This window comes from Drosophila sechellia, chromosome 2L (genome assembly GCF_004382195.2).
Source record: "Drosophila sechellia strain sech25 chromosome 2L, ASM438219v1, whole genome shotgun sequence".
NCBI classification, from domain to species: Eukaryota; Metazoa; Arthropoda; class Insecta; order Diptera; family Drosophilidae; genus Drosophila; species Drosophila sechellia.
In genome coordinates, this window is record NC_045949.1 from 12,110,137 (window position 1) to 12,124,741 (window position 14,605).

General features: G+C 40.3%; 1 protein-coding gene across 8 annotated transcripts in view; it reads left to right on the top strand.

Annotated features, from left to right (window-relative positions):
• Positions 1-14,605, top strand: part of LOC6617731 (CUGBP Elav-like family member 2) — a 53,043-nt gene that overhangs the window by 20,095 nt on the left and 18,343 nt on the right. Inside the window, exons 1-2 of one of the 8 annotated variants that reach the window (XM_032714112.1) lie at positions 2,085-2,211; positions 9,305-9,835. The exons of 6 other annotated variants lie outside the window; for them this stretch is intronic. In XM_032714112.1, coding sequence (XP_032570003.1) covers positions 9,418-9,835 — 418 coding nt within the window. In that variant the 5' untranslated portion in view covers positions 2,085-2,211; positions 9,305-9,417. Of the gene's footprint in view, positions 1-2,084; positions 2,212-5,585; positions 5,834-9,304; positions 9,836-14,605 lie in introns of those variants that run through there. One more of the 8 variants, XM_032714111.1, reaches the window with a different exon arrangement.

Sequence of the window (14,605 nt, forward strand, 5' to 3'; positions counted from 1 at the left end):
CAACAAGTGCAAGATTCGCCTTACTACACACAAATATCGCTCGTCTCTCTCATTCCATTGCCTGCCTTCTCTTTCACTCTCTGCACCTCTCACTCACTCTCTCTCTCGAACCGTGCGTGTTGTGCGAAATGTTTTGGCGACACTTGACAAAATGCCAGAAATTCTAAATACTTTTAGCTGCCGTTTGTCGTCGTCTGTGTAGCTGTCCGCCTTTTTAGCCTGCCCTTTTGGCTTGGCTTAGTTGTCGAGTTGCTCAGGATGCCGCCTTGTTATGTTGCTGGTTTTGCCGGCATCATCTGGCCATCGATTGTGCCCATCTCTGTCGCACATTTTGGCCAACTATCCGCATGCAAAATCATCGCAAATTAATGAGTTGCGAGCAAATGCAAGTTGATACTCTTAGGCTGGTTTTTATTTATGAACACAATTTTATTGCTATGCTTTTTGGCTTTCGAATTAATGGGCTCGATAGTTGGCAAATTGTCAGATTACGACAACGACGAATCAATTTTCAATTCACCACTATGCTTTAATGACAAGAGTGACCAAAGAAGGCGTGTTTTCAAACAGGAAATTAACTTTAAAACTTTTTCTTTAAAAATAAATAATACTGTGAATGAATCACCTAACATCTATTCATTACTAGGCCATTAATATTCACCGCCACTTTAGCATTCGTCAGATTCTTCAGCGGTTAAGCTTATGTTTTTGTAGCCGGTATCTTCAGATCTGAGAATGCATTTTCATGTTGGCAGTTTCAGCCCACAGATGTGTGTGACCCGATATCTCGCAGATACTGAGAAGCTCGACTGCCGGTTGCATTAGCACACTTTTCGATTCAATTATTAAGAGTTCTGCGGGCCTGGCAGCGAAAACAAAGCGCTTTTCTATGTTCACTGAGTTGACCGCTCCGCACTGCTCTTCAATTGATTTTCGAGCTCCCCGCTTGGCGTGATCGCTCGTTTAGCTAGATACATAGACGTAGATACATCTGCAAGATACACAACTATACGCCCAGTATTTTTTGTAGCTCTGATGTTAATTGCTCGCGTCTCGAAACCTTTTAGGTCGGCGCGATCTTGTCAAGCGAGCACACAACTTTGACTTGGCATTAAATGTGTTAGAAAAGACGATTGTCATTGTTGTTGCTGTTAAATCTCGAGTTTGGTTTCACATGAGGCGTAAAAGGGGGCGGGACGGGGCGGTTCAGGGGGAGACTCGTTTGAGAAGACGTGCAAAAGAGATTTAAGCTAAAGTGCAGTGATTTATGTAATGTCATACCAAGTCAAGCTGCTGTAAATTCGCAAACTTATTTTTTGAACACACAATGTATTGTTTACCTGGCTTGCAAATTAAAAGCCACTAAGCTAGCTTACTGATCAGGTGATTTCATAGAAATCACACTATATTAAAAAAAAAATATTTGATTCTTGCCTAAAACTCTTTAAGTTTATATACATACCATCAAAAGTTTTATCTACAAAACCTTAAATATTAGTTGTTGAAAAAAAACCAAGATTTTAATTTAATTTAACAGCATATAAATTAATTTAAAAAATAGAAACCTATATATCCCACATCTCTAATAATTATTATTAAAATAACCCAGTAATGATGAAATCATACCGTTAACCTAGAGGAATCGATTCGTGTATTCGATCCCGAGCGGAAAACTGCTGAGTCAACCCGGTACCGATTTGAAAGAGACAGGAATACGGCTCCAAGAGAGAGACAGTGCGAAGCACTCGAACGGGAGAGAGCTACTCATACTCATATGTACCGAAAACTGTCAACCGCTGATGACTCCCCAGCAAACATAAATAAACAAACAGCCAAAAGGCAACGAGCGTGGCTAATTGGCTTTCATGTGAGCGAGCCACAAGTGTCCGCAACAGCTGTTCAGACAGAGAGGGCAATAACGAAACCGAAAGAGATAGAAATAGAGAGAGAGCAAGGGAGAGAACCGGCAAGAGCGGCGTTGCCAGCGGCAAATGTATCTGTATCTCAAAGTGCAGCGCAATTGATCGCGGGGCAAAGTGTCGTGCCCGCGGGCTTTTCAGTCGATCGGTGATCGTCGATCGGGAATCGTTATTCGCCACTCGTAATTCGTTAGTCGATAGTCGCGTTCAACTATCCGAAAGATACGTGCCGTAGTCTGTCATTCATTCGCGACACGATCGCCGTATCTTTGTATCTTCGCCGCACTTTGTGGTTGGTCAACTACAAATGAAATTCTTTAAATTAAATCTACGCCGACCGCAAAGCCTTAATTGAAAAACGAAACGTTCGCACTGTGTATCTCGAAGATATTGATAAACTATTGGCACAGCCAATTGATTGAATCTTTCACCCATATGCCGCGCTGTACGTTTATACGCGTGGATCGTACTTAATCATTATTGATTTAGTAATTGAGAAAACGATTTGGAAACTGACAACTGTGCGGTGTGCTAACTAACTGTTACTTTGCTCAAAATAAAGTATTAAAAGTAATTGGCATAACGTAATAAAAACCACTTGTGGAGAAAATGAATACAATTTCACAAAAAATTTTAACACTATTCAATGATTTTAACATATGTGTTCGCTTTTAAATATAGTTGTTAAAATTCTTTTTAAAAGCCAACGCAAATTATGAAAAAATATTAAAGATATATTAAGATATCCATCCAATTAGCGTTAAAAGTCACATTCCTTATTATTTTCTTTGGCCATCTTAAAGAATTTCCCCATAATTCAGAATGTTGGCTAACATTAAGTTAATAGCTTTGCTAAATCTACCGCAAATATCGGGCCGGCATACCGCGGACATATTTCAATTTCGATTTCTAGGGGGTGCCCGAAATAAATGCCATTAAAACATTAATTTCCCATGCCAGAACGGCGCAGGCGGTCACAGCCCAGTCGATTGGATTTGTCATCCAGTTTGGCAATTGCCAAAAAGTAAACACGGCAGAAGAAATGACAACTGAGAATGCGATGAAATCGAAAACGAAAACAATATGCAAAGCACTTCCCAAACGAATAATTAAGTGCAAAAGGAGCAAAAACAAGAGCCAGCTAAATAAATTATAATCTCGGCTGCAGCTTGAGTCATTCTCCGCCGGCTTCTCCCAGTTCTCCAAGATTCTCCTCATAGTTTCGCAGCTTCTCGCTGGCGAACCGGCTGCGGTCTCAACCAGTTTTAAATTCATTTTCATTATAATGGGTTTTTTTGCGCAAAGAAATTAGCTTTTTCTCCGAGCTTCTGTTTATATAAGCCAAGTCAGCTGTTTGGTGTTTTGGTTTGCCGTTTGTTTTGCTTCGGCCATCTCGTATCTGTATCTTTCTGGGGGGCTAAAGATTCTAGGCACAGATTGCGTGCCATTTGCGATCGAGTGGGAAATACCACTGAAATTGGAGAAATTTCGTTGGTTGCGTGTTGAAAGTGCGTTGCATTCTGTGGTGCAATTGCAGTTGCATTCGCATTCGCAATCGCATTCGCAGCTGCAGTTTGTCATGTGTGGCACAAGGCATTTCTTACGCTTGACGAGCGGTAATTGAAATATGTGAATAATTGCTAGATTTGTGAGCCAAAACGGCAAGTTGCATGAAGAAAGATGCATGGGAAAGCCGAAGAGATGACAAATCACCAGGGAAATTTCTCCACACGGAGTTGGCTTGTAGATACTGGGGATACTTTAGCATTAACTCCTAAAGATTCACAATGAGCTAGCTAATTTCTTCAAAAAAAAAAACAACGTTAGAAAGAACTTGAGTTATGAATACCTTTTATTCGAATGCTTTAAACAAATTAGATGACTGATATTTTTTGTGGATTTTGTAAATAATTAATGCCCGTTAAAACAATGCTACTATTTGAATTAGTCTACTAGAATCACAAAGTTGGTAAATACTAAGTAAGTTGTGACTCCATGTTCAGATAAATTCCAATTTCCTTTGTAACATGCACTTCATCATAATTAATAAGTTCCTCGTTCAAATATTTACTAGGTTTCTTGAGCAATCCGTATTGCACAAAACTCTTTGCAGAATGAATTGCAATACCTTGACAATTGTCATTGTTTGAGTTAGAATTATGCATATTTTCATGGACCTTTGTTGCAACGAGCACAATGGAACGACTAGTTCTTCTCGGACCTCCAATTAGGTGTAGACAATGATGGGAAAAGAGTTCTGTAAAGAACCACATTGTGCAGTGTTCAAAGTGCTTGGAGACAACAATTAATTAAAGAAATCACGCACGCCCAAAGGGGCTAAAGGGGTTATAAATTCTATGGAAATGGGGAGCTGGGTAGGAGGGGCTCCGAGAACAAAACAGAGGCGCAATGTGAATGACAACCAATTCCATGATGACTTCTGATGGACAAATACGGCTAACGGGCTCTATGACCCAAAAGAATGAGAGAATACGAAGACATGTTTTGCATACGCTAACAGATACAAATTGTATTATGTATGCCCTGCAGTTGTTGCCGCCTTTATGGGCTTCTTTCACTCCAATTGTGGACGTCTGCTCGGATCCTTCTGCTCTTTCTACCTCCCCCTTCAATTCAAGGAATTTTAATTATTATTTTCAATTATCGAAAATGGTCTGCGCGTCTGTTCTTTTCAAGTGTTTTCGTTCTCGCATTGTATCTGCAGCAGTAGCTGTATCTGTATCCGCATCTCTGCCTGTAATTATGGGGCGTATTGTTTTATAATTCCACTGCCCCAACGCCCCCTATTTCAGCATTTCCTCGTGGCATATGCCATGATATTATTGAAATTTTCGTTTTAAAATTCAGAGATAAGAACGGTGGTTCTTCAACCTGCATTTACTCAAAATATTACTCTTCGAGAGTCAGCTGACAGAATTGTTTATAACATTCTGCTGAATTATGATCTGGCTACCAAAGCTTTTAGCCCAAAGCTGTTAACTGTTTAATTAAACAACTGCCGCGAATGAGACGCACTGTATCTGACTGCTGAAATGCGAAACGAAAACAAACATAAAGTTGGTGCCTCGCGCAGGTAGAAGTTCCGAACCAGGAACATGAGTAATTATGGAAATATATATAAGCAATATGGCTGAAACAACAGATACAGTTCGTAGACTTGTCGCAAAAAGGGAAACTGAGAACTCCGTATCGAACAAAAAGTGTTGCGAAGGTGGAACTGTATATAGTTTGATTATTCAGCCTTTACCTTTAAAATCGCAACCTTTATGTTACCTGTTGAATACTTAAGGTCATTATCCTCGACAACTAATTTATTTTACACGTCCTTTCGATTTCATCGTAGTGCACTTTAAAACTCATTTAATCTTCATAATTTTCGCATTTTCACGAGCACACATTCCCCAGCACGCTTTTCTTATTGCCCATTTTGACACAAAACCCGAAAGGCAGCGGCAATAATGATAATATTTTTTGTATTCGAACTGTTTGCTTCTGTTGCTGTTGCTATTGCTTTTGCTTTGACGTCGCCATGCGGCTCATCGTGAACTGAGTACACAATGGCTAAAGTACATACCAGATACAACTACAACTACAAAAATCAAGTAAAATAAACCGCAGAACGAAGCGAAAAATAAGCGTCGCCAGCAGTTTGTCACTCAATCGCCCAGACATCAGTCGCGTTTTCGGATCGACTGTGAAAAAAATACAGCGCCGAAAAAATAGCAGAAACAAATCGCTGAAATTCTCAACGAGTATCTAACAGATACTCTCAAATCGGAGACGTGTCGCCGTAATCGGGAAGATAGACAGCGACTTTTGAGCCAAACGGAAATTACAATTGCCGCGCACGCGCGTGTCAAAGTTTAAGTTCAAGACGTGCGATCAATTTCCAGGTATCTTTCGGATCGAGATACTCGACAAAAAGCTGAGAAAATTCGATTCGAATACGCAAATCAAGCGCATTTTTGAGTGTGTAAATGAGACTGGGAAATGCACATAGCATTTGCATAATTAGTGGTCGATAAGAACTTGGCTTGACTCAGTCGAAAGTACAGTGAGCACTGGCTACAAGCTAGGGTCAGTCAAAAAACATATAGGGCTGCATGCTTGTGAAAATGTAATATAATGCGATTTAAGGCTTTAGAACTTTTTAAAAATGTATTTCACGAAATGTTCGTGATGGGCAATCGCAGTCAATCAGCACTATGTGCCGTCAACCTATTGCCTAACTATATTTACCTGTGAAAATAGCCAATGTAATCGTGGAGAAAATAATTGAATTCACACTGAATACAGAACAGTCAATGGGCATTTCGAGAATTTGGTCGGAAGGATGGGTCAAAGCCGATGTAAGCTGGCAAATATAACAGACGAAAAAGCGATTTCCGATCCAATTGGCGTTCCGGTCGGTTGACTCGAGTGTGTGAGCTTGGAGCTGGGTGTGTCGGGCCATAAATAGCCTCCAATGAAGGCTGTCGATGAGCTGTGCCCCTTCAGCACCCTTCGTCACCTTGCCACGACACGCTCTCACCTACAAGGTCATCGGAACTCAGCTTCCCATTAGGTGATTGAAAGCCCTTTACTCCAGCATTTAGAGCGAAAAGAAAACGCAGCTAGTGCGTGTAGATCTCTAGCACAAAATTCCACTAATTGTAATCCGATTTTTGCTTCACGTAACGAAAATGAATCATGGCGCTGGGTAAAACTGTCCCTCAAAAAATAATCACTCAAAAGACGAAGTCAACAAACGGAAATTGTCAGTTGTCAAATTTTCATTTGGCTTTCATTTTCGAGGAGCCTCACACGAGACGAACGCCGCAGAAAAGAAAACCTGAGTGCAGGCCGTATTAAATACAAAATGTCAACGGCTCGTCAAAACCTCAACAGCCAAATACGTTTTTGAACAAACTTGAATGTATTTTAAAAACTACACAAATAAACAGAAAAGGCAGCTCAATATATTTCAATCCTCGAATGTTCCTTGTATTATCCTTTGTTTTCTGGATATTGAATAATTGAAGTTGATCTGCGTATTTCCTCATTTCAAGTTACATAACTAGGCTATTATGCTGATTTATGCTGAAACCTCTTTTCCAAACCTCAAACTCACTTTCGATATTCTTCGGAATGGAGACCTCCACGTTAGACTTTATCATGCCCCGAATGGCCCGCTTATAATGGAAAAGCGTAACTTTCCGCTCTGAATATTTTCATTTAACAGCAATAATAACAAAAACCACAATAAAAACAACAGCAGACAACAAGCCACATGAGGTGCTGTGGCAGAAGCAAAGTTCAGAGTGTAAATGCGAAGTTTATGTGATAATTGCCAGCGAGTTTGTTGCCAAGTAAATTGCACTTTGAGGCGCACGAGACGGCAAGATGATAATACGAAGTTAACCAAAACTAGGTTAGAAAATGCTACAAAGCTACACAGCAAATCAACTCACTTAGAAAAAATTACTCCACATTTGAAAATCGTCTGGAAAGCAGCGAAGCGTTAACAAAATGATTACAAAAATGTCGCCATGGAGCACGTGTATATATAGTAATAGCCATTCGGGCTACGAATCAATTGGTCTCGCATATGTCGCAACCATCAACAGAAAACTGTTCCACTTTGGGCCACCTGCAAAATGGAAACTCTCGTCAATATTTGCACTTTCTTCTGAGTTACATTCCAAGAAGAGAGCTGCGGCCGACAGGCGGGCAAAACTTGTCTATTTACGCATATTTATGTCTATATGTTGGCCATGTACAAACAAGAAGCCATCAGCTTCGACATCAGTCCCAGCATCGTAATCATCATCGTCATCATCATCTTCTTTAGGCAGTCTGTCAATAGACTGGCAAACGTCAATTTCAGCTGGGTCAGAAGAAATTGAAAATAGACAGTCGAATCAGGTGGCAAAGGGGGGAAGCCGGGAGGGATAAACGAAAAATTAGAAAACACGAGTACTTCGAGAAAAATGTCCAATTTCATAGAATTCGGAAAAGAGCTGAAGCCACAAAATCAATTCAGACCAATTGCTTTTCGAAAAGTGATAAAAAGCTCAACGAAATTGAAACTACAGTATGGAATTTTAACAAATTTCTACTCCAAAACATACAAAATTTCTCAATATTGCACTTTTGTGCATTTAAGGGAAAAGAGTGAGTTTTTAATATCATTCGAGTCATATGCAAGATATTAATGTATAAATGAATTGACAAAATGCTAAGTATAGCTTTATTCACAAGATATGAAAGGAAGTACAATATTAACAATTTCAAAGACCCTCTGATCTATTATTCACTTTTTAGGGGAACTTCCCAAGGAAACAAGCTAAACTTCAGTGTCAAACAAATGTCGTTTCTGTTGCTGGATAAATAAGCCTGAAATTTCACAATCATATCGCTCGTATATGTTTAGGTGTCGAACAGTTGTCGGCTTGTTTAGTTTTCCAACTCAAAACTCCCCGCCTGGCTCTCTAGTTACTTATTTACCCTGGGTTCCCTTCTCATTTATTGTATAAACACAGACATTCGTTTCTTTAAAACTCTGTTCAGGCTGATTAGAGCTTCACACAGGTGTTATATACACAGATGGGTAGAAAGCCCAGCAAATGGGAGTGGCTTGGTGCTAAGTTGCGAGTTGTGAATATTTTACCACAGGAGAAAATGTTTAAACCAAGTATATGCTATCTGCAAAAATAGTTTTGATTTGTCCAGCTTTTTCCATACTTAAATTTAGTTTTGAACATTGGTTTAAATAGTTTTTTAAGACGCAGTTAATATGCAATGACATAATATTGTTATTATCCAAATGAAACCCCCCAAATTGTCATATGAACGGCAATAAAAATTGTTCGAGCGAAAGCTGGATGAATTAAAATTTGTTGTTTATTTGCTTTGGATTTATCAATGATTTTAATAACGCTGGCGGGGCTCCTTAACGTACATAAAAATGCAAAATCAAACAACTGCGCTATGCGATCGCCATAATAATCGTAACAATAAAAGCAAATATGGTCCATCTGTATGGCCAACCCGTACGGGCGGGTCATGTCCGTCCCATTAGCACTCGGTGCGTTGATGGGGGATGTGCAACAAATTGAAAGTAAATAACACAGAACGACAATAAAAAATACTGCGTTATTGCAAAAGGCCAACTGCACTCGCCGGACAATATGGCAAATTAATTAGTTATACAAAAATGGTAGACCATAAAACGCCGTGCTGAAAAATAGTGAAACGCTCGCGTGTGTGTATGTGTGTGTGCAAATAAAATTCAAATTATGCACAAGTGAATAATTGTGGCATTTTAATGGCGGCCCTTGCTAATAAAATTGCAAATAAAATATTGCCTTTCGTTTTTAATTTAGCCCAGGAGGCCCATAAAAAAGCCAAGCAAAGTTTCAGTTAGACAAAAATATTTGAGCCCTTTGACCAATTTTTTTGTATGTGCTGTGGCGCCATCTAGCGGCCAATAAATAACATGAAAAACCCAAATATCATGGAATGTGGCAATTCCTTAAACAACAACAGCATTGGCGGCAATATCAACGGAAACGGAAATGGAAATGGCGGAGTCAGCGAGCAACGCCCCCTATCGGGCAAAGTCCATGCTGCATCTCCTCCGCCCGTCGTAGGCAATAACAACAACAACAACAATAATAATCTAATAGTCCGGTACAACAAACTAAGCTCGGGCAGCTCCTCCGCCAGTTCATCGCCGCCACATCATCAGCAGCACTCGCCACCACCGTCGATGCACCACCAAAGCCATCCCAACCATCCACTCCAGCCGTCCTCCATGTCCACAAACATGGCCACAAATGGCCATCAGTTGTATCCGGCGATAACGGCAACGTATTGGCTCCCGCCGCCGAATCCGGCGCCATATTTAGTTCCAGGTAATTAGTGTTACTTGCACGGACCACCGTCCAGCTAAGCCCAGTCGGTCCGAGCACAGTGGAGCCTCCGTAAGAGGGATAGGCAAAAAAGATTATACATTTAACTGATCTGCCGTTGTGGTGATAAATATAACATTTAAAAATAACCTAATTTGTTAGATTGAAAAACTCGTTACAAAAATATATTTATTTATACTAATTAAATTCTCAGAAATACAAATTTTCAATACAAATGTTGAATTGATTTTCTTATGAATTCATATTATACCAATTTGATTTATAGCAAATTAAATATGGCTTAATGACATTTTATCGTTCGTATCTGACAGCTTAGCTTTAACAAGACAATTTAAAACTATTAATAATTTATGAAGTTGCCAAAGGTTAGAACAACTGTATTTAAAGGTGTATTTTCTCTATAAATTTAAATTAATTATAAATTTTAAATCGACACGTCGTTCTTAATGACCTTTCACTGTGGCTTCTATTGTCTAAAACTCATTGCATTTCTACGCTTTGGCAGCGGAAGCGCGTCGCCTGCAAAAACGTTGCAAATTATATTTTCGTGTTTATTGTGAAGCTCGCGAGGATTACAAAGCCAAAAGCGGGTGGGCGGACTGCCCGCTAGGGGGCGCCAGCAGAGCAATTTTCCGGAGAAAACATGACGGTGGCAACGGGGCGGCGAGTGTTCCATGTTTCGATGAAACTTTCGTGTTTTTATTTTCCTGCTCTTTTGTTGGATTGTCGTGTATTTTATTTCCTTTTCGCGCCAAGTGGCTAAATGTTAAACCAATATGTATGTGTGTGTGTGTCTGAAAGGGGGGGGATATGTACATGTTGAGCTTGCATTTCGTTCCCTTTGTGTGTGTGTAAATGTGTTTGGGTAATTTCATTTGCAAACGCCACTTGCTAGGCGGCTAATTAAATTTTAGCTTTGTCATGGGACTTTTGAACTCCCCAGAAAGAGCGGATAAAAAAAACGCTTCGGTGCGGGAAAATCCTGTATAAATGATTCTTCTCAGTTTGTAAAGTAATTTTATGTTGTTTGTGGAAAGGAATAAGTTTTGAGCAATAAAATTAATTTATAAAAATAATTTTGACCTTAATCATTTAGTATTCAATGCACGTGTTATTCTTTCAACGTTTCATCTCAAGAAATTCAAGCTCGTTTGCACATTAAATAACTTCAGTATATCACATTCGTGCCTTGTTGATTAGCACAGCTTTGCTAAAAATTTAATCAACTAGCAACTGAGAGACTTTAATCAGTTTGAAGTGGTTTTAGATTTGTATTTTTAACCTCTGCTACAGAGAAATGTGTATATCATTTAGAATATTTTGTAGAGCCTGACAAGGAAAGTGACTTTGCCGTCTGATTCCGCTGATTCTTCAGCTCTTCCTCTTGCCACTGGTTTCCTGTCTGGTGTCTGAGATGTGACAGTTCCTTAGGATGCCTTGGGTCACATGATTTTTGGGGTCTTTGGGGTTCTGGGCCCTGTCGTTGGCATGCAAAAGCTACGTGACATGTGGATAGTTGCTGTTGCAGTTGTGTTACCACAGCGAAACGTGTTACATTTATGTTAACGCATTTGCACACGTTAAAAGGGAAAGGGGAAGAGAGGGTTGGCTTGAGGAAATGGGGAAAATTCATTTATAATGCCTTGCCACAAGTTCTGAAACCAACAACCTTATGTAACACTCCCCATCCATCCACACATCCATCCAGCTGTTACACTTCACTTTTGACTGACAGCCATTTTGACACACACGCCCCCATTTCTGGGTTCCGCCGCCCCCAAAAGTCACTTGATCTTGCCATACAATTATTATCTCCCGCTCGTCTGCATCGAATTGCTTTCGAAATACATGCACTTTATATATTTATAGTTTTTTTCTTCCACCATCGGTTGTTCTTTATTCTTTCCGTGTCTGCCCGTAAATTCCCCTTTGGCTGCTTATTTATCAACACTTTGACTTTGGCTGCTTTTGGTCACAGTCAAAGTCGGACGCAAAGTCGAAGTCAACAATTCATTTCGCAAACATATATCGCATAAATATGCAAGTCATGCGCCGAGTTAGACGGAGCACAATTGATGGGTTAACATGGGCATGGTGGGGTTTTCTTGGGTATAGGAGGCTACTAGACAGATGAAGAAGGAGCAGCAAAGGAACCCCTGTCAGCAGTCACAAGCTGCAATTCCCCAAACGCTGAGGTAATGTCTGAGTTGTTGAAGCTACGAAAAGCTTTTACGGAGTTGAATGCAAATTGGAATATGTATGTATGGGAAACCGGAATGGTCATACGGAATATGGGCCAGTTAATATTCTGGACGTATAGATGCTGCTGATAAAAAACAATAGGAAAAGTGCAAATTCAACATAAGGAGGAAGATTGTAAAGTGCGGGAAACATGAGTTTGATTTGTAATTATATTCTTTCTCATACGAACCTTTTCTCCTGATCGATCGACCTACTACTCACTTTATTGACACTCTTAGCCCTTTAGCAATTGGTCCGGGGCGGCACATGTATGTCCCTTAAACCCTTGGTAGCCTCAAATCCATTCGGCAAATCAAACATCGAGTGCCGGGCGACAAGTGACCGAAAAGTTGAACAACGAGCGAGTTCAACGTACACCGCAGAATGAGCAGCAGCCACAATTTTGCATAGACAATACACGAGAGCAACAAATGGTGAATGCGTTACAGTTCAATAGCGATTGACATGGGTGGGTCGCAAGAGGGGTTAGAGGGTCTAAGGGCGGGGTACGGCGGGGCTCGAGGGGTTCAATGGGTCGCTTGATCGACTGAACGTCCCATAAGAACGAAATGAAATTCTGTCGCGACAAATACACAACAATGCGGAATACGTAATCAATTGATTCGGATGTGGCAAGGGGGCAACTCAAACAGATACATTCGTATCTGTGTTTCGTTCGTATCTGTGAGGCATATCTGCATATATTTACATGTAGCCCGAAACAAAGCAAGCTCGTAACAATCGAGCACCAAACTTTAGATTGTTGGAAAATGCTGCCGATATGCAAACTTTCCGACAAATTCGCATTTATTGCCTATTTATCTGAGCAAAAACGGGCACGAAAGCATCTTAATACGTCTACATACACACATATACTATGCATTAGCACATCTGCTGGACTGTTATCCTTCAGCTGCAGCACTGGTATCCTTCTGCCTGCAGCCTACGCAAATGGAAGATGAATTCCGCTCCAGGAATTTTAAGCTAATTAGGTCTGGAAGTCTAGAATGTGCCGGGAATGCCTCATGAGCCCAGGCTGGGACAAATTGGTAATACGAGTATGTGCAGAAGGCGAAGAAGATGCCACGAAGAGGATTAAGCTGATTCCCATTTGCCTTGGTGGTCAATGTGCTCAGGAGCTAGTCATAAGCCATAGTTTGAATTTTCAATTAAATTTATCGCTTTGATCGCAAATTGTGTGCGCAAGTTTGATGGGTAGTATTAAACAAAATGACAGTGTATTTCAAAACTTTGAGTTGTATGAAAAGTTGCTAAGTACTAAACAATCTATAAGGGTTTCACCTAAGCTGGTAAAGAATCTTGTTGATAGTGTAACATAAAATCAGCACTATTATAAGCACACCCTCACTGTCATTTTCCCCGAAAGTAATCACCTAAAGCCATTCCACAAATTTACTGAAGATCCCCAACTGATTACTATGCAAAGCGCATTTTGAGGCATGTTAAAATACAAAAAAAAAAGGCACAACTTGAAATTTTTTACGAGTGTCGAGTAGAAGATTTGAGCAACTTGTTGGAAAGATGCTGACTGGCTGACTGACTGGCAATCAAAATTACCTTTGACGTGACATCTCACAGCCGCAAATATGCAGAAACACCTGGAAGCACCGGATGGTTGGGGGAGTGTCGGGAATCTACGAGATTAAATGTGCAGCAAGGCATGAGCTATAAAATGACATAAGATACGACGTCAAAATGTATCTTATGAATGTCTGAACGCTCCCCCTTCAGCAATATGCACGAAAACAAAAACGTTTATTGTCTACGGAGCACGTGCGTCATAGAACCAGTTTGCCTGGGACCGAAACAGACATGGCAAATAATGAGATAGCTTCAAAATTATTTATTTTCAAATTGGAAATTGTAACTAATCGTATAGCTGCAGCCAAATGAGCTTAAGTTGTCAGCTATCTCGGTATTCTTGTCTTTAACCTGTCCGAATTGCATTTGCAAAAGATGCTATTTCTGCATTTAGCTGACGTTTTAGTTCTTGATTATGTTGTCAATTAGTAAGCCGACGCCCGATGGGCAACAAAAAGGGGGAAAATCCAACGCATAGTGCACATTTTGCTGATTGATATTGCTCAAGTGGTTTTTCATTAAGTCATTTCCATGTTCCACTTGAGACTACAACTTCTTTGTAGTTCCATTTCAACAATCTCCGAGTGGTTGGCTCTTGCCAAGAACTTAAGTAAAATGTTGATACATAAAAAAAAAATAATATAGAAGCAATAGGAAAAATTAGGAAAAATATGTTTATGGACTGGGTGGCATACCCCACACCCCCTTCGTCGCTGCACTTGCAGCTTTGTTCTGCTCCCCTTTCGCCATTTTCCCAGGCATTTCTCATCTTTAGGGCAAGTTGCCAGTGAAGCACTTGAGTACATCGTCGGGGCCAAGGAAACCTTGGGCGGGGAAAATAGGATGGAAAACATTAGAATAGGAATAGCCACTGGCAGCGGTAATTGAATGAAGTGCACAAAGGCAGCC